Source organism: Electrona antarctica (assembly GCF_951216825.1).
Source record: "Electrona antarctica genome assembly, chromosome: 12".
Classification (NCBI taxonomy): Eukaryota; Metazoa; Chordata; class Actinopteri; order Myctophiformes; family Myctophidae; genus Electrona; species Electrona antarctica.
Genome location: NC_136793.1, coordinates 33,239,263 through 33,266,556, shown reverse-complemented (window position 1 = coordinate 33,266,556; position 27,294 = coordinate 33,239,263). Strand labels below are relative to the sequence as shown.

Here is a 27,294-nt window from a genome sequence, read left to right as displayed (position 1 = left end):
CTATATAGATGAATTAAATACACAAACAATCAATCAATCAATCAATCAATCAAGACATGATTCTGACCATGAAACTGACCATGATTCTGACCATGATACTACTGACCATGATACTGACATGATACTGTCATGTGATGATATTGATTGACTGATTGATTGATTGATTGATTTATTGAGCACAAAAACTGCGAGGATAAAACTTTACACTTTATTTTCACATCACATTTTAAAAAGTGGGTGATAGGGGGGAACTGGCACAAAAAGGTTGAGAAACACTGCTCTGCACTGCAGAATATATTTACAATAGGCTGCCAGCATTCTGGACTTCAAAGTTCAAAAGACCTGTAACTTTTTAACAAGTCCTCGATGGAGCTCTGCTTTTGTGGTGGATCACCGTGGATGTCTAGCCTTGGTAATAACAACTTCCCCTTGAAAACATGATTCATCCCTTTTTTCTATTTTCTGCCTTTATTGATAGATACAAAGTAAAAGGCAAGGGAGTGGTTAACCAGTGTTAGCTCTGCTTTGAGTGCTGACCGCCTGTAACGCCGGTCATGTGTGCATGCAATATAATAATACAATGCAATATCTATTCTGCGTCCACCCAGTCTAATGTGTATGTGAAAACGTGTGCCACTGTGCCTCATTTACGTGTTCACGAAGTGTAGAGCGAACACACACACACACACACACACACACACACACACACACACACCAAACTGCCAAGAAAACGTGTAATATTCTAATTCATACACATTTTGTCCTTTGAGTTGACCTCACAAAAAGTCTGCCCTTGTGCCGTGACATTGTCTCGCAATGCCGTGACCCGGATTCGAACCGGGGTTGCTGCGGCCACAACGCAGAGTACTAACCACTATACGATCACGGCGAGCTACCGGGGCTTGGGGAGAGCTGCAGGCATGGAGTTTAGGGTTCTGAAATACTACTGTGCAAATTTACACCACTAGGGGCTGTAAAATGGAGCAGTGTATGTATGTTGCCGTAGAAACGGAGGCATGCGTCACTGGAAGAATTTGTTTGATAGAAAGTTTAGTAGCGGGGGAAAAAAGGAAAATCTAAAATTCTCAAACAACACTAGTGGTTGGCTGGTTGCATAAATGGCCACGGATTTGGAGGATTATTTCAACGTCGTCTTTGAGGAACAGCATGCAATGTGAGTGTGTTGATTAATGTTTTCAGGTCGTTTTGATACTAGCCACCACAAAAATAAATCGATCAAATTGATTATGCCTGCGTGTGAATAGAAAGCCGTCTGACGTCGAGATGTGTCTGATGACAAGGGCCACACGAATGTTGGAGAAACACAGAGAGATTACGGAGGTGGATAAACAGCTCAAGGGGCACATAAAGGTTTGTTACATGTTATTTAGTTTATTTATCTCGGTCATGATTTAACAAAGCAATTGAACATACATAATAAAGGTTACATGATAAAAGTAATGAAAAGGTGCAAGTCCTTGTATCTGTCCACTGCATGCCATGTGCACAACACAATCCTCAACACCAATATATATTTTTTTCATCTGAATGTTAACAGCCTCTTTCCCAGACTGGCCGAAATTAGAGAAATATTCCTAAACGATAAGGCTAACATATTGAGTTTCAGTGAAACCAAGCTTGATGAATCAATCAAGGACCCTGAGTTTGAAATTGAAGATTCTTCGATAGTCAGAAATGATAGAAACAGAAATGGAGTTATGTGTTTGCTTGTATGTTCACAAAGATACTGAATACATTACTCGTACTGACTTGCAGCATGATGGAATTTAAACTGTGTGGGTTGAATTCATTTTCAAAAATGTTGAATCAGTACTAGTCGGCACAGCCTACAGACCTCCTGACCAGCAAGGCTTCTATGATATACAGTCTTGAGGGATGCTTAGCTGAGGAGGAGGGTGCAGAGAAAATCCTGATTTTAATACAGACATAGGCCTACAATGTAAAGAGGCGCAGGTTTTCAAATCATTCCGTAGGTTTTGTGACATACACAGTGTCACGTCAGCTAATTACCAAACCCACAAAGGTGTGTGACTCCACTCAAACCACCATTGATCTCATTCTTACCTTGGACAAATCCTTAGCTTAGCGATCATTTTATGATTTTCTGTACCTGCAAAAAACAAAAACTAAAGACCGGCTGTCACAAAACAGTCATATCTAGGGACCTCAAAACCTACTCTTGTGAGGCCTTTAACCAAGAACTGGATAATCTGGATTGGACTGATGAGCTCAGGAGCCCACTAGTCGAAGAACAACATGGCTCCTTTGAGAACCATCAGGGTCAAAACCCACTCGGAGCCATGGATGAATTCGACATACTGACTGCAATGAAAGCCAGAGACTAAAAATGCTCTGAACTTCTAAAATGCAAGTCCAAGCTAGCCAAGCGCTTCGACAGTGATCTCCAAACCCAAGTGGGCATCCTAAAAACCCAACGAAACAAGCTAAGAAACATTGTAACTGCCATGACCAAATCCGCAAAAAGAACATCAATGATAAAGCTGAGGAAAACAAAAACAATCCTCGGGTGCTTTGGAAGCTACTACCAGCTAGGCTGCGGTCAGAAATTAAAAACCAGGTTTACAATAATAAACATCAAATCGAACGACACCCTCATCACTGACAAGCTTGATGTAGCCAACTACTTAAACATCTTCTTTACACACATTGCAACAACGCTGGTTAACAAACTGCCCTCCTACTCTGGGCTCGGCCATCTCTATATAGCTCCAATCATCACCCACATAATAAACCTCTCCATCAAACAGGGACAGGTCCCCCAAGATTTCAAACTGGCCAAAGTAACCCCTCTGCACAAGAAAAGGAGCAAATTAGACCCCGGCAACTACCGCCCTATTTCTATTCTTAGCTCCATCTCGAAAGTGATGGAAAAATAGTCTATGAACAGGTTGAAAAGTATCTTTCAACCTGAAGAAGGCAGTTGTACCTGCTGAAATGTTGGTTTCTATTCTACTCTGCATCCAAATAAATAATCGGCACTTTGGCTATCAGTGTGTGCGGCCACTCTTGTGTCTTTTTAAGACTTAACTCTTTAGATGTTTCTGCCGTGAGCTGGCACCACTACCAAGACTGGACAGTGAAGTATCTTGCCACACGAAAAGATTAAATTACCTACCTAGGTTCCATCCTGGAGGCAAATCTTTCCGGTGATAAAATGGCCACCAACGTAATCAAAAAAGTCAACCAAAGAACAAGATTCCTATACCGGATCTCCTCACTGTTCATTGGTCAACAAAAACACCTTGAAGACCCTAACAGGAGCCCTCTTACAAGGTTTCTTCGACTATGCATGCTCCTCTTGGTACCACAGCACCTCAAACGCCCTTAAAACAAGGCTCCAGACTAACAAACAAATTGGTCAGCCTCACCCCCCGAACCCACCTCACCCCTGCCCATTTTGACAGGCTGGAATGGCTTAGGGTTGACGACAGAGTACAGCATCTTGCAATGGGTCTGGTCCACAAGATTCGATACACCACCAAGATACCCATGTACCTGTCTAAATACTTCCTTAATGTCAATGAAGTCCACACCCACAACACCAGAGGGAGTTCAACAAACCATGTGCAACCCAGATTCAGCACAAAGAAGGGACTAAATTCGCTCCTATGCCACAAAAATGTGGAACGCCCTACCAACTGTCATTAAGACATGTGAATCCCTTGACTCCTTCAAAGCCGCTCTCAAAGGGCACCTACGGAAAGCTGCAATTCGAAACTGGCCCCCGTAAAATCTGAATCCCCACCCACCCCTTTTTCCCCTCACTGTATATGTTTTTCCCCCTTTTTACATCCTTTATGATGATTTCCTGTTTTTGGCTATATAGGAGTGTATATTTGTACGTCTCTAAATGTTATGATGAAATGAAAACCGTGGACCCTCTTGTAAACAAGTGTAATGCTTTATGGTGTCGTCCACTCACAGTTAACAGTTTTTGTATTGAGTTGTGCTTGAAATGTACTGTAATTCTGCAAACTGTTAATAAATACTTCAATCAATCAATCAATCAATCAATCACATACACATCTAGTTATGTTAATTTGCCTGTTGCCATTCAAAAAAGGAAAAGTTCTCATTGTTTTCTGCATCACTCAATGACCTGTATAGGAGTTTGAAATGAAAAGGAAGACTTTGCTGATACGCAGAGATGACGTGCTGATGAAGGAGGAAAGCCTGAAGGAATCACTTCTACACTTTGACAGATTTCTCAAGGTAGACGTTGGGGGCCACAGTGATCACATCATGTTTCAAGGAATCCACAAGTAATGCAGTATGCAGTAGGCTACCAATTGTTCACATTGATCTTCACATACAGCAGTCATGTGATGGAGGTTTGGATCATAGCCTAGAGATGTAAGCTAGAGTTATTTTATTTTTTATTTTTTGCAAAGTTGATTTTACTGAGCTCCTGAAGTGAACATTCACACATCATGAGGTATTGTTTATGCTTGACTAGTGTTAACTTGAGGTCAGAAGGGATATTTTCTTTTGTGATAGGCCTATGTGTTGTTAAGTTTATTTGACAAAATCTTATTCTTTGAAGTTTATAAAATGGGAACATTGGGAACGTTTTTGCATGCACAACTTACCACACTGGGGGTAAGTTTGTCAAAGGAACACCATTTTCAGTGATCAATAGGCAAAATGTTTTTGTTTTTATGGGTGCACTAAAACCGGCAAAAGGTATATGGTTTCATTATAGGCCTATACTTTATTGAAATCTTTATGTTTCTGGTCAATACAATGCTCAATGTAAAAAAATTGCTCAATTTATTATAACCTGTTCACTTATGCAGCTGCAGTGGATAATTGATCAGATTACCTTTTATCTCATCATTCTTCCCCACACAGGAGAACGATGCTAAACGTAACAGAAGTCTAAAGAAAGCTGGGAAAGAGAGGCAGATTGTGCTTCATAAGGAGGCAGAGGCGGAGGAACTGAAGGAGCAATGTGTTGCATTAGAGAACAGACTTAAGAAAATACAGCGCAGAGTACAGAGGAATACTCTGTACTGGACATTCCTAGAACAGGTTCTCAAAATGGCTACGGTAATCTAATTACAGTATGTGCACCTTTCACAGTGCCTCAAAATTTCATGTGGAAGTCAAACCTGAGACAAAATCTCCAATTTGTTGTAATTACTAATTGTATTTCATGTCTACACCACGTGAGTGCTGCAGTTTGAGGGGGTGTGGCAGTTGCTGGGTCGTTTTGAGACCCTTCGTGTCACCAGAGATCAGCTCCGCCAGAGGCAGAGGGAGGTTCAGGAGCAGACAGACAACCAGAGAGCAGTTCTGCAGAGATACACAGGCCAGCAGAGCTGCCTGCTGCTGCAGAAGAACAACCTGCTGTCCCAGCTACAGACACAGCTGGACCAGACACGCTTAGAGGCTCTCAGATGGGTATATGACCTGCTGAATGAGATAAAACATCAAATAGGCTACTTAATTTAGCCCAGTCTCTTTTTTGTGTGTGTGTAATGAATGTCAGTTGTTCCGATATACCCTACAGGAAAATAAGTTGAATCACATCCAGAACACTGCAGCAAAGGAGACGCTGCTGCTGGGCCAAATCAAAATGGTGACCCTTAACCTTTACCAAATGACAGGTGGGCACATAGGGGAGAAGGGAAGTGTGGCTGTAGATGACACAGAGACACAGTTGGATAAGGTGAGCAATTTCTCAGCAAGGGTAACATTTATCCTGATAAACTGAGTGTTCTGCTTTCGTAACTCCTAACTTCCTGGCAGACAAACAGGCATCTAGGCTAAACAGCCAGAGTCCAGCATTATGAATAGTCCAGCATTATGAATACATAATCTGAACAGAATCTGCTCTCCTCAGATCCTGATGTTCATCCAAACCCAGAGTGGCATAGTGAATGACATCAACCTGCCTCCCTCGGACACAACGGTGGATTTAAGATAAGAACAAGACAATGCCAAGAGTGCATATCAACTGCAGCAGATTGTTTAGTAGACTGCACAAAACAGAATATATTGCCAGATCATTTTTTATTTAAACTGAAATGAATGAAGGAACGTTCTATGGGAAATAGATTAATCAAAGATAATACAGAATAGCTTTACTGCCACTCTGTGGCCAATGCAGAGAATAGCAACCTGAATGCCATACAATAAACTGAAAAGTGCCATAGGCCTATAATATCATATGCCAAATACCATATATATATTTTTAATAATGACATGTATTCTGTGAAAAATACTGAAAAATATGTTTTAAAAAACGTTTTCATTTTGTAGTATTTGGTCATTATTTTCAGCAATGTAACACTGAATTGTAATCTCGGCAGCCGAGAGACCTATGTCGCCTAATGTACATCCTGAGAGTGTAATAAAATAAACAGTGACACATTTTGTTCATAAAAGAGTTCTTTCTTTTTAGATATTTGAATGACACATACAAGAGGAATACAATATTTTCATTAGCCTCTCTGAAAACTGTCGCTTTTTCATTATTTTCAGTGAGCAACATGGTCATACGTGCAAATATAAACTGGGCTTAATGCGCAATTAAAATATAGAAAAATACAGTTAATTTTAACGTCCTGAAAGGGAGCCTTTGCCAAACACTGAGATTAAACTATCTGCCTTTCTTGGCTTTTCCCTTCTTGCTTTTCATCTTCTTACTCTTGCCCTTCATGCTCTTGCGGACACGGAAGCCCCGCCACCAGGCCTGGATGATGACAGCAGCTCTGGTGTTGAACTCCAGGTCTCTCTCCTCCTCCTGCATCCTCTCCTCTGCCAGCAGGCGCTCCTCCTGGATCTGGCTGTACTCCACCTCCAGGACAGCATAGGCCTCCTGCAGCTGCCTCAGCTCCTCCTTTTCCTCCTCATAGATGGCTGCCATCTCCTCTAGCTCCACCTGAATGGATGGGGACGGTAGTGAAATTAATGGAAAGAGAAAGCCACGGAGGAGAGACAAATACTGTAATGATCGAAGTTAAAAGTCCAGTGTTTATTGGATTAATAGATATTCCATTCAAGAGTGCAGGTCCTGTATCATGTTTACAGCCAGGATAAACCCAGAGGAATTCATGGAATACACTTCTCTTTTTTACTGCTTGTAAGTGACCTTGTGTAAGTTACAGTATGTTCATTGTAATATTGGGAATATTATGTTAATTAATGCAGACAGATGTGTTTGTGATGAGGATGTGTATCTCATTACTTTAACAGGGATATTTGCTAAAATATTCTGAAACCCAGAACATCAATCACATCAATTCTCAAACTTGGTCCCAGCTCAGAACTGAACCTTTACCTGCTTCTCTCCCATGTCAGCATCATACTTCTTAATCCTGTTTTCTATCTCTGTTTCCAACTTGTATTTTTTCTGCCGGGTACAAAAATAGAATAGATAGCTTACAACAAATACATGTTGTGGCCCACACGATAGCAAACATTAAAAACTTAAGGTTTAGGTATAATTGTACATATTAGGTGCACCTTACGAAGTGCTGATTCCGCCTCCTTGTTCTCAAGGATACTATTGTTAAGCTGAACTGTAAGTTGATTGACCTCCTGCTGCAATCGAGTCTGTTTCCCCTCTGAAGCTTTAACATCTGATTGGCTTTGCTTCTCTGCATCCTGCTGTGTACGTGACACAACCTCTTCTGAGAGCTTTTCCATCTGGTGCAGAGAACTCTTCAATTTCTTGATCACATCATTTTTCTTAGAAATCTGGCAGACAAACAGGAAGATAAATGGGAAAAGGGTAGGGAAACAGTAGACATATTTAACAAAGTTATTGGCCATGAGTTTTCTTCAAACGTTAGAGCTGTGAATATCACATACTTTGCTACCCTCTCATGAGTAAAAGACTGTCATTAGCCTTGTAGCTAGCTATAAATACACATGTTGTCTCACCGCTGCATCTCTGTCCTTGGTGACTGCTGCTACTTCTGTTTCTAGTGAACCCACCAGCTCCATGTTCTTGCCATGGCGCACAGACAGCTCTTGCAAATAGCGGCCCCGTGCTTGTTGCTCAGTAGGACTGGTGAGCAGGTTCTCCAGTACAACCCCATGGAGGTCCCTTAGTCCTCCAATTAGACATTGCATGTTCTTACTCATCCCACTTGCCATATCTGCTTCTCTCCTCAAAATACGGATGGCAGTTGGATGGGCTCGGAATAGTCTCAGCACGTTCCTCAAGGACATCTGGAAATCCTTCTCAAGCTGATCTCTCTCTCCCCCCCTTGCTCCCCCAATTTCTCTTTCCTCTTCTTTACCTGACCCCTGCTTTAGATGTTCCAGCCTTTCCAGACTCTTCCCTAAGACTTGATGCTCTCTCAGTGCCTCAGTCAGTCCCTTATCTAGCCTACTAGACAGAGTGTCTAGGTGAACCAACACAGCAGGCAGCATGGCTACTAACTCCACTCCACTGAGGCAGTCTTCTATAACACCAGATATTTGGTGTGTCTCTAGAGAAGACAATTTCTTTTGTAGAGGGTCAAGGATCTGTTGGGAGTCTTCTGGGAGTCTCTTGGGCCTTGGCTGGGGAGTGGAGGACAACATCTGAAGACTGGCATCCACTGTCACCAAAGTTGGTACCTCTGCAGACATGCTGTCATTGGAACATTAGAATTAACTTTTAGTTTTTATTTTATTTTATCTGTTTATATTATTACTAGGGCACTGGCACCATTAGGCAATTTACACATGGCTAATTGTTATCAAGCTGTAAGGTAAATAACACACCTTACCTCAAGGTTAGACGCTTTGACATTGACAATAGTTTAAGTGTTAGGCTAATTTAGCTGCATGAGTGTCTAACTTGCACTGACAAAACAGTGCTTGTTAAAAATATTAAGCATGATAGTCACATTCCCCTGCCGTTCGCCTCAGCTACTGTATTTAAATGTCTTGTTGCCAACACAGCTATCTCGTATGTTTTTGTTTTGTCGGTTGCTAAGATACCATCTCCAACTGGCTATTGACAAGTAAGCCTGGGACCGAGGCTATTGACTACACAAGTACACAGGGACAGAGTGGCAAAGCACAAAATGACCTAGCGTTTTTCTTTTTTCTTTGTCTTTCCTTTTTTTATCTGACTAAACTTAATCTAATCTAATTAAATGTAATGACAATGTTGATTTTTAATCGCATCCAGATGAGTGTGTTTGGGAGCCTGTTGTTGTTTTTTGTAAGACAGGAACATGTAGCCTACATGCTTCTTATATTTCACAGATATATGAAAAGCAAAACTTTCTTGATTTGCATTCGGGAATCTTGATTCTGGCATTCGTTGATCAACCGGCATTTCAAAATAAGAGTTTGTATTATTTAGGCTACTGTGGAATGTGGATGCTTAAACAAATTAACAAAACAAAAAAATCAAACCCCCTAGTTTGACATCACACATGCACACATGCTAAAACAAAAGGAAAGTTTGACATTTTTTGCCTGCCATATATGTTAATGGTAGGGTCACAAGAAACCCCTATAAAAAAATTGCCCAATACTTTCAGCCGGTCAGCAATTGGATTCATGAATGTATATGTATATAGACAATATTTTAGGCCAATAAAAAAGACTATATACCAAATTTCCCACCCGTCCACCTCGGCTGCCGGACTATATGGAATGTCAGAACAGGGCCGCTATGGAGATCTAAGGGTGGTAGCGGGGACATTCTCTTGAGTGTATACAGGGTTTGATGAGGGCGGGGGCCTTAATTTTCGGCAGGCCCGTCTAGAGTTTGAATGGACAGGTATCAGTCAAAAGGGAATGGTCATGGAGTTTGCATGTTCTCCCCGTGTCCCCTAGGGTAGGTACCCTCACAAAAAACATGCAGTAATCCTGGTCTCTAAACTACCTACCCCTGGCCACCCGGGGTGCCGATGGAGGGGAAAGGAACTGGTCAGAATAACGTGTTCCTTCCACGCGCTACGTAAGGCCGGGGAAACTCCCCCCTCTCAGGTGAAAAGAAGCAGATTGGACTCCTCATGCATAGAAGGAAGCATGAGGTCAGTCCGCTGCCCCCCCAGGTTGGCAGAGGAAGTGTAGCGCCCAGGATTATATTAGATAAGACACTGGGTGAAAAAAATGGGTTGCAAAATCGTGGGATAAAAATTATATATATATTTAAAAAAAAAAAAAAGGGAATGGTCAAGAGATGCACGCACATCCACAAATTTCAACGGGTGCAGGACCCAAAAGAATAAAGGAAAGAGGAGAGCCGCACACCGTTTTAAAAGCTCCCAAAACAATTTATTGACAACAGAGCGGAAAACAATACAACAAAGGCCCTGACGTAGCCTGACAAAGGTAGCCTGGCTAATAAGCCAGACTAATATCACACAACACTGTCCGCCGGCAGGCAATTCTTTTTGCCAACGGCTGATTCGGTCTGGCTTATTAGCCAGGCTATGACAAAAGGCCCCTGAGGCCGAAACGTATTGTTTTCCGCTCTGTTGTCAATAAATTGTTTTGGGAGCTTTTAAAACGGTGTGCGGATCTCCTCTTTCCTTTACCAGTCAAAAGGGAGACATCGAAGAGGAAGGATGGATGGGGAAGGATCAACATATGGAACAGGTTCTGACATATATCCATATATGGAGATCTAAGGGTTTGAGGTCAGATGTGGAGTTGCTGGACAATATTGATGACATCAGGGATCTCCATATATGGGCTTAATTGCGACAGCAGGCCGCATATACTATGACATCAGATGATTTCAGTATCATGTCAGTATCTGAGTATCATGTCAGTATAGTCAGCAGTATTGGAATCGACAAAGCAGTGTAATGGTCAGTATCATGTCAGTAGCCTATGTCAATATCAATGGTCAATGATCAATGATCAATGATCAATGATCAAATAAAAAGGTATTAGATATTAGAGAGAGATTGAACACTTGTGACTTAATTATAGGCTATAAAGGAATTCAACTACCAAGTTTACGGTAGTCCAATACTTTTTACTGGACAGTGTTATAGACCTCCATTGACTATAGCTGTTTCTGTTAAACCAGTTTCTTTGTTTTTGGTTTATAATATACATGAATAACTTCAATTGTTGAGTTTTTCTTTTTAATGTGCAAAGAAAAAACTATTAAAGCAAAGCTTTTATTGTTTTCATTTTGATCCATAAACAAAAATAGATAAATCTTGCACTTAAGCTTTCATTCTTATTCAATGCACATGTACATGTTGGACCTTTATTTTGAAAATTCAACTGCCGTGAATTGACTTGCTTTGGTGTCGCAAACGTTTGTTGATGAAACAGTCTCCAGTGACTGGAATCTGGATGTCGTTATTTGCTTTGCGAAATTATATTGTTTTGGTTACGGTGAGATCGCAATATTTTGTACTTCACTTTCGATTAAACGTTTGAAAAAAATACTGACAAGCAGCTAAAACGCCTGTGTTGTTTTTGTTATGTGATGATGTGATGGGCTCAGAGACTCGGCAGGAGTTGTGTCGTGAATGACAGTGGGTCTGGGTCGATGACAGATGTCATCTCCTTAAGACCAAAGACAAAAACTGAAATAAACAAGCAATCCTGCTTGTCAGACACCCTGGGGTTTGCATTACACATATCGGTAACCAGATAGCCATTTAGCTAACTAGTTGTTATCTTAAGATAGCGTTTTTTGTTTTATATATAAAAACGTACAAAAGTTGCTTGCATGCTAGCAACTAATTAGCTATGAGCGAAGAGTGCGCACACAAGATGTCATGTCCTGCTACGGTTAGCAAAGGAGTTTGTACCGTTATCTAGTTTGAAAACCGAAGCTATCTGCCTATAAATACAGCGATATAACGCTGAATAGGCAAAGTGGAATTTTAGAAGATCGCGGTTGCCTTTTACTTGTGCTATTGAAGAATGGAGACTGATGACGATGTGCCTCTCATCTTAAACTGGGACGACGACAACAGCGGTTTGCTTAGCGACGACACAGAGAGGGGAGATGAGAGTAAGTTACTAAGTTTTACTGGCATCCTCATCCTTACATTGCCTCGTATACTGACAGGGCTGCCACTCATGATGCTGTTGATGATGAATGATGAATGAAAAAATGATGAATGAAAAAAAGGAAGAAAGAAAAATGTATCTGATTAAAGTGAAAATAAGTGATAATTATACTTTTTATCTTTATCTTTTTTTTAATCTCCACAATGCTTGTTGTGAATTTGTGTACGGTATGTCAGTCAGTGTATTTTGTGATAGTAGTATATTGTATATTGTTGCATGCCTACCTACCGGAGGCGTGCCTCCCCTCCCATGCTGTTGTAGGAGTCGGAGATGATGTTGAAACTCTCCCCCTGAGGATGTGATGTTGGTTGCCAGGTGCAATCAGGGAACATTGTTGTTTTTAAAAAGGGGAAATAGAAATGTCCATAATTCTGAGATCACATGTCCATGTCCACTATGTTGTAATCCTGCTGCCTTTGTATGCCTCACATATACTCTACAAACTGACCGGTGCAGGAAACTGCAGGCTCAGCAGTGTGTATGAGTGGCCCCATTACCCCCCATGCTCATCATGGGCAGCATGCAACACATACAACAGTATGTGTGTGTGAGACCAGACCTCCATACCACAACTGTGTTTTGTTTTCCTGCTCTGGAAGTGAACAGGAAGAGGAGATCTCCTTTCCCCCCAGGATATCAGGGAGTGGGAACTTCCCTGAGACTGGGAGGATTGATTGGGAGTTCTCTGGAGACAGGGAGGGAGTTTGAACGCTGACGGGGGCAAAAATAAGTCACCATTTGGACAGCACATTTCAATCTACGATGATTCTCAATCTCACTGGCTAGGGAGAAAGTGTGGTGTTTGGTTTCTTTGTTGTTGAACGCTGGCCATCGTTCTGAAAAGGAAAAGAAGAATAAAGGATTTTTACTGAGAACCAGTCACCATAGACATAGACATAGTAGTGTGTTTGCTTTTGGAAGAGCCGGCTCAGGGCCTGACCTCACTGGTTATTGACTGGCAGCAACAAACGCATTGTTGTTCTCAAACAAATGATGGGTTGGAATAGCGCACAGCGGATAGTGGCTTTGCTTCTGTCGGAATAACAGCTAGTCAGTCCTCAGCTGGACTAGACTTCACTGAGGCTGATTCAGTTGCTGTCATACAGGAATATACCACAGCTGACTTCCAGGGACTGATCTTTACTTTTTCTATTCTGTTCTTCTCCTACATGTTTTAAAAACTTCTACTAAGGATTACTGCCTGGGGCAGCAACGTGACATGAATGGGGCGAGAGGACACTGACAGGATCATTCCGATTGAAACGTGTTGTGACCACGGAAACATGTGGACTAGTTGTTTGGTAAAGACATAATGGACTGTAATATCTTCCTCCAACATACAGATGGAAACTCAAGATGTTGAACTGGAGTTGATTTAATATTTTTTCCTATTTATCTTTATTATGTCCAGTCGCTTAAAATACAAGTAGCCTCTTTATGGAATTTGTGGAATTGAATTAAGGATTACAGTGTTATATGCCTACTTCCTCTTCTGTGTTGAAAGAGCCATAAATAGATGAATAGATCTTCTGCGTCTATTGAATGCACTTGCAAGTTGCTACAACTGTCCACTGTGTTGAGTGAGTCATATAAAAAATTACTGTACTTACAGGCAGCACAGGGTTCAACGTTCAAACTCCACTGCAGTGGCAGCTACAGCTGGTAACTTTCAGAGGTATTGTGACAGTTCAGTTATTACCCTCCATTGCTGGCATCATGATCTGCAATCCAGCGTGCTGTCTACATGTTGATTTCTGGAAGGAGAAACTACAGCATTTGTGAAAGAAGTAATTAGTTCACAAGAAGACTCTAATTATCAGTGGCAACACCGGTGGACATTCTCTTGAAAGGACATCAGTATTGATTGGAATGCTTTCCTGTCTGTATCCTCGGGGGGGTGTGAACACTGGAGCTGGACCTGTGGACTGTGAATAACACACACATTGTCCGTGGTGGACTTCGGGGGACTGTAATACGTTCACATATGCTGAGACAAATACACACGTCCAGGCTGAGCCATGGAGTGCTTGTCTGAGCAAACACAAACAGCTGAACAGCATCAAAGTCAGATCCATGAGGAGAGTCCAGTTGTAATGAACTCTTATGTCCTACATGTAGAACTAGACTGCATTGGTAGGCACGCACCCTTGTGATGTGTGTGTCTAGATTGTCTAGTTTGTCTACAGTATGTCTCTAATAGAATCTGTATAAATAGTGACTATTATACTATAGCCTATAGTTACAGTGATGCTTCAATCTATTCTATATACGTGTGTGTGTGTGTGTGTGTGTGTGTGTGTGTGTGTGTGTGTGTGTGTGTGTGTGTGTGTGTGTGTGTGTGTGTGTGTGTGTGTGTGTGTGTGTGTGTGTGTGTGTGTGTGTGCGCGTGTGTGTGTGCGTGCGCGCACATGCTATACTCACTGTGATCTTGCTTGCCTTGTAACCGAGTCACATCATTAGCTTGGAGGAAATACCGCCGGGATAGTGTGTGTGTGTGTGTGATGTATATGTATGTACACTATACATGTATGTGACAACACATATCATACACGTTGTTCTTATTTTATAGATGGAGGTGGCAATTACGATATAATAAACAATGCAGTAATTCCAACGCCTGGCCCACAAAACTGCAGAGCCCAAAATGCATCATTACAACAAAGCTGGGAGATGAACTACCAAGAGGCAGCTATCTATTTACAGGTATTCACAAGCACTGGGCAAAGTAACTAAATAGCAGAACCTCCACTAGTAGCCTTTAGCTCATGTGATCATATGATAATGGTTTTATTATGTCCTCGGGACTTTGTACGTTTTAATAGAGCCCATTCTGTTCTGTCGCAGCGGCAAGTGACAGTGTTTAACTAGAAAATCCCAAGACAAATGTTGCTTATGTCTGCAGCTGCTTCTTATTCTTAGACAAAATTATTGCATGATTGCCTGTTCGAAAGTATTTGCGATAATCGTTTCCATGTTGAAAAACGTTCACACATTTTCAAAAAGCCTGTAAATCTGCTATGCTTGATGATTGGATATTTCCACTATTTGTTTTAATATTTGAAAGTATAAAGTTATTAAATGTCACGGTGGCACAGTCGGGAGTGCTGTTGCCTCACAGCTAGAAGGTCCTGCGTTCGATTCCCGCTGGGGATGCTGGGGGCGTGTTCCCTCCTCCGCGTCATCAGTACCCATACCCGAGGCGGGGTTGGCGAAAGGGCCTTTCTGTGTGGAGTTTGCATGTTCTCCCCGTGTCCCCTAGGGTAGGTACCCTCACAAAAAACATGCAGTAATCCTGGTCTCTAAACTACCTCCCCCTGGCCAGCCGGGGCGCCTGATGGAGGGGAAACTATGTCCGACCAGGGAAACTCCCCCTGTCAGGTGAAAAGAAGCAGCTTGGACTCCTCATGCATCGAAGGAAGCATGAGGTCAGTCCGCTGCCCCCCCCAGGTTGGCAGAGGAAGTGCAGTGCCCAGGATTACATTAGAAAATTGACACTGGGTTTAAAAAATGGGTTGCAAAATCGTGGGATAAAAATTAATTAAAAAATATATATATTCAAAAGAATTTATGTACAGTTATAACTGTACTGTGTAATATTTGTTTACAAAGCCTAAAAGGCCATTTTTATCCACATGTTCCAATCTTCAATGCCATAATGAAATCGTTAATTGCAATTAATTGTGCGACAAATAATCATTGTGTAAAATGTCATGATCGTGACAGCTCCTACATCCTTATATGCACTCCACTGTATGTATTGTATGTGTAGGAAGGGGAAAACAATGATAAGTTCTTCACCCACCCTCGGAACCCCAAGGCGCTGGCAGCATACCTGTTTGCTCATAACCACCTGTTCTACATGATGGAGCTGCTGACAGCCGTGCTGCTGATGGTGCTGTCGCTGTGCGAGGCTCCCGCTGTGCCATCGCTTCGCCTGGACGTCTATGTAAGTGGAGACACATGTAGTTCCAAAAACTTTTCAGAAAATATGAAAAAAGAACCTGTGTTCAAAACCCGGACTGCTGGCAGGCACCTAGGCTCCAAAGTAGCCTGACAGCACGTTGCGGGTTCGAGTCCCAGTCCCAGTCAACCTACAATCTAACTATAAATGCAGTATTGTACGTCTCTGTACGTCTGTATGTACGTCTGTAATCCACATAACTCGAGAACCGTTCGCCCCACCGACTTCAAATTTTACACATGTGTACCTCCCCACCACAGGGGGTGCAGTGCCCGGTGCCGAGTCCGTCGGACCCATGGTTATCCAGAACCGCCCCAAAAAGGCCTCTGCCCAGGCTCTGTACAGGGCCCCTGCCCAGTGTCCATATATGGAGCTGGCCTGTTCTGACATCATTCTGACGTCTGCATAGACTCCGTATTTGGGCATGCCTGACAAAGAACTCCATATATGGGCATAAAAGGGACACAGACATAATATATGTGTGGGGCATGCATCGTTCCAAGTAGGTCAGTGCCCAACTGGCACCGCTGTAGAGGCCCCACGGGCACCGCTGTAGTCCTATCAATAAAGGCATAACCCCCCTCCCCCAAAAAACATGCAGCTCTAAAAGCTCACAATGTGTTTCATTGCGACATGTTGTGAGCTTGTAGGAAAGAATTGAAAATGATAACTGTAGTCTATTTGTGTGTATGTTATGCTTCTTGTAGGTCCATGCCACTCTGGAGCTGTTAGCTTTGGTCATGGTGGCGTTTGAACTATGCATGAAGATACGTTGGCTAGGCTTCCAGACCTTCATACGACATAAGAGGACCATGGTGAAGGTAATGGATGCACCTCTGATACTTGCAGATGACATTAGGTAATAGTGTTCGGGTGTCTGTCCCTGTGGATCAGGGGTAAATTACTTGCTCACCACGTGGATTCGTGGTGAGCAGGTTTCCCCAGGCTTGGGCGGGCACATCAACAAACACAATTTGGGAAGCCTGCACGGGAGGGCAATCTCTGTCGCTGTACTAGCTATTTCTACAGCTTTGTTCAAAGCACCAGGAAGCAGAACTGGGAGGGATACCGTCATTCCTCTTCATGCTCTCCTATTGGAACTCCTCCGTTTAAAAGAAGGGGATGTATCTGGCGAGACGTGGTTGTCAAAATACCCCCCTATACCAAACAGGGATTATAAACATGACAATGACTAAATTGGGAGAAAAGTGAAAAAGAATGTGCACGATATGTAATAAGACATGAGTGTTGTGTATAGTTTTCTGAGTAATCTCATCTCTTTTCTCTGTGAAATAGACGTGCGTGTTGCTGCTACAGTTCATTGAGGCAATTGTGGTTCTCATCAGACAGACATCTCACTTGCGTGTGACCAGAGCTCTCAGACCCATATTCCTAGTGGACTGCAGATATTGTGGTGCAGTGCGCAGGTTCATAACAACATATTCAACACCACATATAACACGACGACAACACTTATAATATATGCTGTACATATACACACAAATCGCTGATCATTTTACAATTGGGCACTCTCATTAATGACAAGTCTTCTCCTTCCTTTCTTCCAATTAGAAACTTGCGTCAGATCTTCCAGTCACTCCCCCCTTTCATTGACATCCTCTTACTGCTACTCTTCTTCATGGTTATATTTGCAATATTGGGTAAGTCTTCTTATGGCCTACTGTCACTAAATAGTGACAGTAAAAAAAAGAAACTGCAAGCTAAACACACTTATGTTCTTCCAAGTTAATTTAACCATATTGACACTGTGAACATTTGCTCTTACATCATGATTCATGACACGAGCAAAATTGCCACAGGGTGAATATGGTCAATTCATCATCAGACTGTCCGCTTTCAGCCATAGAGTACTGTACAGTTTTTCTGTGTTTGTTTGACTATGGTCCATTGTCTCCTCTCAGGCTTCTGCCTCTTCTCTCCAAACCCTGCTGATCCGGTACGTCTGATAGATTAGTCTGGGTGACATTAGTTTGTTTGGGCTATGTTGTGGTGTTATGTGTTTTGGTTTCCTGGATGCCAGTTGTGGCTCAGTTGTGGTCAAAGTTTTCTGATTTGAGTCCGCTCTTCTCCCCACAGTACTTCAACACTCTGGAGAACAGCATTGTCAGTCTCTTTGTACTGCTGACCACAGCAAAGTAAGCACAACAGAACACACTGTATTGTACATTGCCCTTTGCTCAGATGCCATTCAAGCTATACGCATCATCTCCTTCCTACTTCCGTTGCTCAACGTTAATGTTTTCCATAGCATAGTCTGTTTGGCCTACTACCAGATATTTTTTTCTTTTTTTTGGTAACCATTGCTGTTGTATAACTTTTGTCACTGGTTGAGAACAATCTTCCCTGTTTCCTGTAGCTTCCCTGATGTGATGATGCCAGCATACTCTAGAAATCGCTGGTCCTGTGTCTTCTTCATTGTTTACCTCTCCATAGAACTGTACTTCATCATGAACCTGGTACTGCACACAGACTGCTCTCACTATCTTAAATGTTCTGATATCTAAACATTAGGTGTATATAACATCAACAGTCCAACTCCAAATGAGAAGCATTGCATTCTGAAAACCTTTTAAACAGGGATGAAATTGGTCAGCAATGCATATCACATCCTATTTGTCACTGACTGTGATTAATCTAGAAACTATTACTGCATTACACTGTCTCTGTTCCCTTTACAGCTCCTGGCAGTAGTGTTTGATACATTTAACGGCGTTGAAAAGATGAAGTTTAAATCTCTACTGCTTCACAAACGCTCAGCCATTGACCATGCCTTCCAGCTGCTTGTTAGCCGACAGGTATGCCCCTGTTTAATAACATTGGCATGAATTCAGTCTTCGAAAAGCAGTCATAGCTGTTGCATCACCTCTACATCATATTTTCGTGTGTGTGTGTGTGTGTGTGTGTGTGTGTGTGTGTGTGTGTGTGTGTGTGTGTGTGTGTGTGTGTGTGTGTGTGTGTGTGTGTGTGTGTGTGTGTGTGTGTGTGTGTGTGTGTGTGTGTGTGTGTGTGTGTGTGTGTGTGTGTGTGTGTGTGTGTGTGTGTGTGTGTGTGTGTGTGTGTGTGTGTGTGTGTTTTGTCTCCAGAGGCCGATGGGTGTTTCTCTAAAGCAGTTTGATGGCCTAATGCGCTTCTACAGGCCGCGAATGTCCGCAAGAGACCGCTTTCTCACATTTAAAGCTCTCAACATCTCAGGGGCTCCAATGCTTAGGTACCAGCATTACACACAAGCTGCTTATTAAAGGATTTATTTTGATAAAATAATATATTAAGTAATGGTAATTATTGCTATAGTTTCTTCATTAACAGGCTTCTTTAGTAAACAGAAAATGCATTTTCAGGTCAGGATAGCAATTTTATCCAATCAGGAGACACAACTCATGCAGGATACATGATAAACAAGTGGAAGTGATGACAAAAGCGAAATGAGAAGGCAAAAGTTATCCTGGAACACTATACATTTTAAGATGATAAATGGCTCCAGCCCCTGAATCGCAAGCCTCACATTCAGGGTCTAATGCTGTAGAAAGGTGGGATTTTCTCGGTTGAAATCTATAACCGCCCCAATCCGGATAACCTTATGAACCAATTGCCATAGAGTCCCACTTTGGCCACACCCCATGTCAGAAAACGGCTGCACTGAGAGGGCTTTTAGGCTGAATAATGGAGTGAAACTAAATGAAAATTCTGAATTCAGGCTAAGGTACTCTCTCTCCTCCTGATTAAATGCAATTGGCAAGCCACCTGATGTATTTTCTGTTTATTAATTAAAGCTCTGGAGAAACGGAAAGACCCTTGTTACTGAACATATATAGCAATGATTATTCGTTGAGGTAGTGACGAATAATAGCAATCCAGGACTCTTTGGAGGGCCAGTAATTGGAATGAGTGGACTTTAAATTCGTTAACCTTTTCACAAAAGATATCACTTACACTACCTTTAAGTACTTGTCTTAGTTCATACTGGTGGCTTAACCAAGTAATGCAGTTACCACTGAGTGTATGAATCAAACCTGGCCCTAAACTTTTTAAATCTTCATTTTTGTATTCCTAGTTCTATCTCATTCTCTGCTCCTCTTTCCGTTACAGCCTAGATGACTTTTATAAGTTCTATGAGGTCATTGGCCTTAAATGGAAAGTAAGTTTAAATTAATTAATTTATCATTTTTCCACTATTCCATTCCCTGTGTGTCTGTGGTTTTATTTGTCAAAAATAAATTATCTGTGTTTGATGGCCAGGCGCGACGAAGTGGAGAATATTGGTTTGATGACCTTCCACACACGACTTTCCTCATTTTCAAAGGTGAATTCTCTCTTCTTCTCTTTCAAATCAAGGCTGAAATTAATCTCACACACACACACACACACACACACACTCACTGTCTATATACTGTCTATATATTTCTTTATGCATTCAATTTTAATAGGCATCAACCTTCTGGTGAAGTCAAAGGCCTTCCAATATGCTATGTGTGAGTGCATTCATTCATTATACTCAACATACCCCTTTTTATTCTTGCTATTTATTTATTTAAATTCTCAAAAATCTTTTTATTTTATTCTCCCAAAGTGGTTAATTCATATGCTCTTCTCATATCTGCAGACGTGGTGGTGGCTGTTAATGGCTTATGGATCCTTGTTGAGACATACATGCAAAATAGTAAGACCCTTGCAGCGACACTGATTTGATTGTGGTAGTCGAGAAGACTGTGGTTCTCCCGGCCTGTGACCTCTGTCTCTCCCTCTCCTCCTACAGCCGGATTTTCCTGGTCCAGAATTGTTCCATGGAGTTACATTGTCTTCCTTACCAGTGAGTATGACTTGTCCTGTATCTTGCTTGCATACAAAAGCCATAATAGGTGGCCGTGTCCACAGAAAGCATTTTATGAGCAGCGGAGGATACCACGTTCACAGCGTTTATATGGGGAGTTGAGAACAGGGAGTGACAGTGATAAGCAGAGGGTGGTCTCTACTCCTGAAACGTTGTACAACTACCCTTCTGTTAAATGCTGTGTTATAGCTGCGTTATTAGCACAAATAGTCTAGCTGAAACAACGGTAAACATGGACTTCTCATGGTTGTAGAAGCGATTCAATGTCAGGTTGTTAAAAACCGTCAGTCACAGCCAGAAGGATCAAACATGGCATTGATGAGTGGCGCACATCTCGAAAAGTTGAAATATTTTCTGCTTGGAACGCCGTGAACGCACCCCAAAAAAAGCTGGGCACCGAGAGAACTGAAACGCGATGCTTACACTGGGATGAGGAGCACGTCTTGACTCTTTACCATGTCAGAAAGATGCTGGCAGCTAAAATAAAAAGAGAAAAGAAGAAGCTTTTTGTGGACACGGCCTCATTATCAACATGTGACTTATGCTGGTCATCACCATCTGTTAAGTACTTGACACACATCCCACACAGACTCCATCTATGTTCACCCACTTTCTCTCCAGTTTATGGTGTGGAGGTGTTAATGAAAATAACAGGCTTGGGGCCAATTGCTTATTTCTGCTCCGGATGGAATCTGTGAGTACTGGCCTCTCTCATGTGTGACATCTTTACAATACTCAACAGTAGTACAAGAATGGCAATATTTTAGAAAGAAACTCTCAGTATAGAACATGTATCAAACTCAATTTCTACTGTGTTGTTTCCTAACTACTGATCTTCCTCAACCAGGTTTGACTTCTCCGTGACTGTGTTTGCCTTTATGGGCTTGATTGCTCTTGCCTTCGACATGGAACCTTTCTACTTCATAGTAGTGCTCAGGCCACTTCAGCTTCTCAGGTGGGCCTCAATCCAATGTCCTTATTCACATGCTCTGTTTTGCATATACCGGTAGCCATATTTATATGCATATTATGCATTCTTCTCTCTTTCCTCTGCTCCCGCAGGTTGTTTAAGATAAAGCAGAGGTATCGTAATGTGTTGGACACCATGTTTGAGCTGTTCCCCAGGATGGCAAGTCTGGGCCTGACCTTGATCATCTTCTACTACTCCTTTGCCATTGTCGGGATGGAGTTCTTTGCTGATGTGGTCTACCCAAACTGCTGCAAGTAAGTTGTTGGCAACCCATCAGGGTCAGCACTTATACGTGATTGCTGCTAGCATACATTTGTAGTCCTCACTCACGGTAATTGTTTGAAATGACTGAAATGCATACAGAGGTACGCTGTACTACCAGATTTGACACTTTTACTGGTGTTCCTCTACAGTCTCTATGTTCTACTAACTGTAGTCCTTCTTATCCAATCAACCCCTCAGCACCAGTACAGTCGCAGACTCCTACAGACAAATCAACATCACCATAGGCAACAAGACAGTGCTGGAGGAAGGCTACTATTATCTCAATAACTTCAACAACATTCTCAGCAGCTTTGGTAAACACCTTGTTGCTGTTTTGTTTTGCTTTACATGATCTGGTTGTTGCTTTTAATCAGAGGATCACAGTACCACATGGGAGGTGAATACCCATGCTTGACTTAATAAGCCATGAAAGAAAGACTTACCCCCTTTTCTCTTTACCTATAAATCTGTACATTTACCAAACTGACCATTTGCTTGTCTCATTTATCTCTCTAGTGACACTGTTTGAACTGACAGTAGTCAACAACTGGTACATCACCATGGTAAGATCAAGTTAGCTATCCATATCGGTTTTTCAGCATCATCACATACAATATATAATAGCTACAATACCCACCCTCTCATAGGAAGGAGTAACATCTATGACAACCCACTGGAGCCGCCTGTATTTCATGACCTTCTACATTGTTACCATGGTGAGGTGTGTGCGCGCACGCGTGCGGGCCTGCCTGCATGTGTGCGTCTGTGTTGTGTGTAAGAGAGAGAGACCTGCTTTGTGAATAGATGGGTCTAGACCAGTGGCATCCCAGTAACCCATTAACATTGTATTAGTAGTGCCACCCGTAAGCCACTTTCACACTAGAAACAGTATCTCAAAATCTGATTTGTGAATAGCCATTGAAACCTGCTGACCTTTCCTGTTGTGTCAGCCTGAGGCCAAAATTTCAATTTTGAATGCAAGATATCTCATAATCTAATAGGCAGATTGTAGGATTGCCCCACCTTCAGGCCAAAGAGTTCTGCTTGTTTTTCTTTTTAAAGTCACTGGAGGTTTTTCATTATTAAATTTGTACTTAAGTTGATTTCACTTTAAAGCTTTAGCTGTTGTTTATAGTATAGGTGTTAATTCTTCAGTGAATGTACAATATACCCCACCTCAATCTTTTCTTTTTGCTTGTTTTGGTAAACATAGTATACTTTTGCATATTTTGACAGCATATTAGTATGACCTATTTCTGATGAAATAAACCTATGGTTTATTTACATATTACATACTGTAGTACTGTATACGTTGGTGTATTTTGGTGTGTCAGAAATGCATGCTTATCTTTTTTTGGTCCCCCAAAATGTACAAATCTCTACCAATTGTTAACCTTTGAGGATATATTAACTACTATTTGGTTAATAGATGTGTGAACCACTAGTGTACCCTTATTTCTGAGTGTCACTATCTTGCAAGCAAGTACAGCATTCTTGCCCTTATATGCAAGTACGCTCATGAGATCACTGATGTGTGTCTGTCCTCCCCAGGTGGTGATGACCATCATTGTGGCTTTCATTCTGGATGCTTTTGTGTTCCGCATGAATTATAGCCGCAAGAACAGGGAACCAGTGGAGAACCCAGAGGGTGGGACTTTGTGTGTGCATGAGAGAGAGTCTGTGTGTACAGCATGTGTACTGTATGTGCACATTCTCACATGGGAATACTTTTATAGACGCTGGCAATTTGTTAAATTTGAATGTATTATTATGTATACAAAGTTGTGTGCTTACTGCTTAGGATGTTTGTTATGCTCCGGTAAATAAAAGATAGAGTGACCATGTAGTAGTGCTGTTATCTGAAGCTGTGTGTGTGTGTGTGTGTGTGTGTGTGTGTGTGTGTGTGTGTGTGTGTGTGTGTGTGTGTGTGTGTGTGTGTGTGTGTGTGTGTGTGTGTGTGTGTGTGTGTGTGTGTGTGTGTGTGTGTGTGTGTGTGTGTGTGTGTGTGTGTGTGTGTGTGTGTGTGTGTGTGTGTGTGTGTTAGATGAGAATGGGATAGTGTTTGAAACAGAGGTGAGTCGTGATGAAGCCTTGGCCACACTGGAGCTGTACAAACAGACCTGTCCAGGACAGAACTCTCTACAAGGAGTCCTACTGGTTATGGACCGCAGTGGGGTGAGAACACATCAACATGAGCCACACAGAACCTGGACGTTTTTTCCCACAATTTTTGTAGCTCATTTTTCACCCTGTGCCAATTGCCTAAGCTGTAATCCTGGGTGCTACTCTCCCTCTGCCAACCTGGGGAGAGCCCCGAGGGTCCTTCCTTCCTTCAAAGCATGAGGAGTGAGCAGGCCGCTTCTTATCACCTGACAGGGGGGGGAGTTTCCCCAGTAGGGCGTAGCGTGTGGAAGGAACACGTTATTCCAACCACTTCCTTTCCCCTCCATAAGGCACCCCGTCTGGATACCTACTGTACCCTATGGGACATGTGGAGAACAGGCAAACTCCACAGAGAAAGGCCCTTTCGCTAACCCTGAACCTGGAAGTTTGTGTAATCTATCTAGTTGAGTTTTTTTTGAAGGATAAACATATAATACTGATATGTGTTCAATAGTCTCAGTGCATAATGATGCACAACTGTTTTGTGTCATGGTGCAAGCATTAGACTAAACCTAGTCTCGCGTTGCCAGACTGTTGCCTCTCGCAATTTCCAAATGCTTTCATCATACAGTCTGGACCAACGCTATCATGAGTAAAATATAAAGAGGAAGTGGAGCCTCCTCGCCACTTCCGTTTCGTCTTTACAGTTGGGCAAATGTATCCTAATATATAGAAATCATCTAAGCATATATAGCTTGCTTGTTATTAGCAGAAATGGAAATTAAAAAATATGCTCTAAAGATATTTTAAAATATATTTTCGTGAACGGAAATGGCAACTTCCTTACTCGGATTTCGGGAGGTGTAGTTCCATTCGGAGATTGTGGAATAGTTGTCTGGCTACGCGAGACTAGGCTAATCCTGGCCACATGGGTCATGCGTGGGTTATAATCAGCCGTTATCACTGCATTAAATATACGAAATCCACCGTTATCAGGACGTTGGAATATGGCCACATTGTGGTTTGGCTGTGTTCACCCGGACTGCACACATACAGAGTGGTGCAGACATAGCCTGGTCAAGGACTCCCCCTGCTGAACTCATTTCCAACTCTATTGTCGGGGCATGGAAACTATGAGCTACTAATATTTACTATTCTCTGCCTATCGAGACGTAACTCGGACGGCGCTGAGTCGGCTCTGGTGGCCGTTGCAACGCTCGGCTGGCGCCTCGCTCGGTGGTGCCTCACGTGTCTCAAGGCCACCAGAGACGGCGCGCCTCCGTCATTGACACAAAAAGCAAACACTCCCATAGTTTCACTTCCGGATTTCCCAGTATGTTGATTATCACATACTGGGGGTATTTCTAAGGTGCTGATCACGAACATTCTCTTGATTAAGGGGTGATAACATCCGAAGCGGGTGCAGCAATGCATAACCACTTGGACCCTAGTGTCCCTATTCTGGGGAAAATAGCAGATGCTGTGAGCTTGTCAATGGGCTATAAGAGATTCAGTGTTAAGAGACAAAAGGAGTGGGCCAAGGACAGACCCCTGGGGCACATCAGTCAACAAAGTATATAGGTTTCAACTACGGATGTCTCGATCCGATTCCGATCATTTGATTTTGACCGATTTTTCCCGATCCGATATTTATATTTTATAGAACACATTTATGCCATATCACAATAGTACAATATCCGAAATCAGACAATTTCCAGACAGTTTAATATCATGATATCGATATAATATTGATACTAGGGTGATCGGTCCCGATTCGATCGAGACAACCCTAGTTTCAACTAAAGTGGTTCAAATATTTTCTTTCTCTGCACGAGGGATTTGTATTAAAATGAAACATAAGATTGACAAAATAAAGTGGGTTTGTGTGATTTTGGAGAGGCACGCACCTTGCTGTATGCTAGTTGAGGTGTTTGAACATAAAAATTGGACTGTATCTTTTGGTTATGTGTAGTTCAACTAACAGTCTTTCTTCCTGTGGCAATGTATGCAGCACACGTCTCTGGTGTACATTGGTCGAAGATCACGGACTAAGAGTGACCTCAGCATGAAAATGTATGCAGAGGAGATTCAGGTGAGACACTGTTTGGAAGAATCATAATGTGTCATCCTATCATTTGCTTGTGCGTTCATTGAGCAATAATCCTTTTGCTTGTTTTCCTGCACAGGAATGGTATGCAGAGTACTCGAGGGACAACCTGCCTCAAATAGACCAAAGGCTGCCCCGGGAACTGGACAGTCCCGTCTCTGACCCATCTCCCTCCCCCGAACCCCGGCTCAACTCGCAGACTGGACCGCACAGCATCAACTGACAACCAGTCCCCCAGCGCTATAATACACCTGTCTGAGAATTCCCGTCACTCCATGTCTCTCCTATGTAGTTGCCCTCACCCCTGGCCACAGCAGGCATCTGTCCCTGGGGCTCAGATTGGAAGTGAGGGTGCGAGCAGCAGCTAAAGAAACTGAACTGCTTGGACTCCTCACAACAGACAGACAGAAGGACATAATGGCTGACTGACAAGTAGAATGGTTTACAGGTCTGTTGCTTTACCAGTTTAGCTGGATCATGAACCTTCTTGGGCCTTCTTAAAGACTCCCTCTCTAGCAGTTTGTGTTAGGAAGGAGGCATGTATGGTGTGTATGTATACTGCTGTACGACCCGTTTGGACCTCTTGTAGATCATATACAGTACTTAACACCTGATGCCTTAGTTGAATGGCTCATCTAATCAGTGTTAAACAAGGTAATACTATCCTTGTGTTCCCAATGTTCATACACAAACCTACACTCCTTTAAGCTTCTACCATGTACTCCTACAAACAGATAAATTATATCTCTCAACTCAAGTCTCAATAGACAGAAGAGATGGTTTTACTTTTATATAACTTGTTATTCTTTTAAGTGTATGTGTTTGATCTTAATCATTTGAATAAACTGTCAAGTGCATTGATGTACCTTTACTGTTATATCTTACAGTACATCAATCTATTCTAAAAATGGGAAAGGACCTGTACTGTATGTTGACGGGGTGATGTGGTTGGAACACCAACCAAGTGAAACAAACAAATAACAGTCAAACTGAATTAA

General features: G+C 42.2%; 3 protein-coding genes across 4 annotated transcripts; 2 read left to right on the top strand and 1 right to left on the bottom strand.

Annotated features, from left to right (window-relative positions):
• Nucleotides 1-1,005: 1,005 nt before the first annotated feature.
• cfap73 (cilia and flagella associated protein 73) lies at nt 1,006-6,415 on the top strand. The gene is made up of 7 exons (XM_079515659.1): nt 1,006-1,174; nt 1,266-1,371; nt 4,150-4,254; nt 4,894-5,091; nt 5,224-5,445; nt 5,555-5,713; nt 5,888-6,415. The coding sequence occupies exons 1-7, from the start codon at nt 1,119-1,121 to the stop codon at nt 5,969-5,971; spliced, it is 930 nt and encodes a 309-aa protein (XP_079371785.1). The 5' UTR covers nt 1,006-1,118; the 3' UTR covers nt 5,972-6,415.
• Nucleotides 6,416-6,548: 133 nt separating this feature from the next.
• Nucleotides 6,549-12,329, bottom strand: drc10 (dynein regulatory complex subunit 10). Its single transcript, XM_079515658.1, has 5 exons — nt 12,271-12,329; nt 7,933-8,629; nt 7,513-7,746; nt 7,328-7,399; nt 6,549-6,928 (listed from the first exon to the last, which is right to left on the bottom strand). The coding sequence occupies exons 1-5, from the start codon at nt 12,291-12,293 to the stop codon at nt 6,647-6,649; spliced, it is 1,308 nt and encodes a 435-aa protein (XP_079371784.1). The 5' UTR covers nt 12,294-12,329; the 3' UTR covers nt 6,549-6,646.
• On the top strand, nt 11,252-27,153 carry tpcn1 (two pore segment channel 1). Of its 2 annotated transcripts, none has more exons than XM_079515657.1 (26): nt 11,252-11,983; nt 14,612-14,745; nt 15,860-15,988; nt 16,711-16,824; nt 17,300-17,430; nt 17,576-17,664; nt 17,926-17,960; nt 18,101-18,159; nt 18,381-18,480; nt 18,703-18,819; nt 19,108-19,232; nt 20,111-20,159; nt 20,261-20,324; nt 20,449-20,493; nt 20,625-20,681; nt 20,778-20,831; nt 21,474-21,546; nt 21,700-21,807; nt 21,915-22,076; nt 22,285-22,400; nt 22,603-22,649; nt 22,734-22,802; nt 23,638-23,734; nt 24,131-24,261; nt 26,201-26,281; nt 26,376-27,153. In XM_079515657.1, the coding sequence occupies exons 1-26, from the start codon at nt 11,893-11,895 to the stop codon at nt 26,517-26,519; spliced, it is 2,421 nt and encodes an 806-aa protein (XP_079371783.1). In that variant the 5' UTR covers nt 11,252-11,892; the 3' UTR covers nt 26,520-27,153. The 2 variants fall into 2 exon arrangements, with proteins under 2 accessions (XP_079371783.1, XP_079371782.1); XM_079515656.1 differs by having other exon boundaries at nt 15,812-15,988.
• Nucleotides 27,154-27,294: the final 141 nt, after the last annotated feature.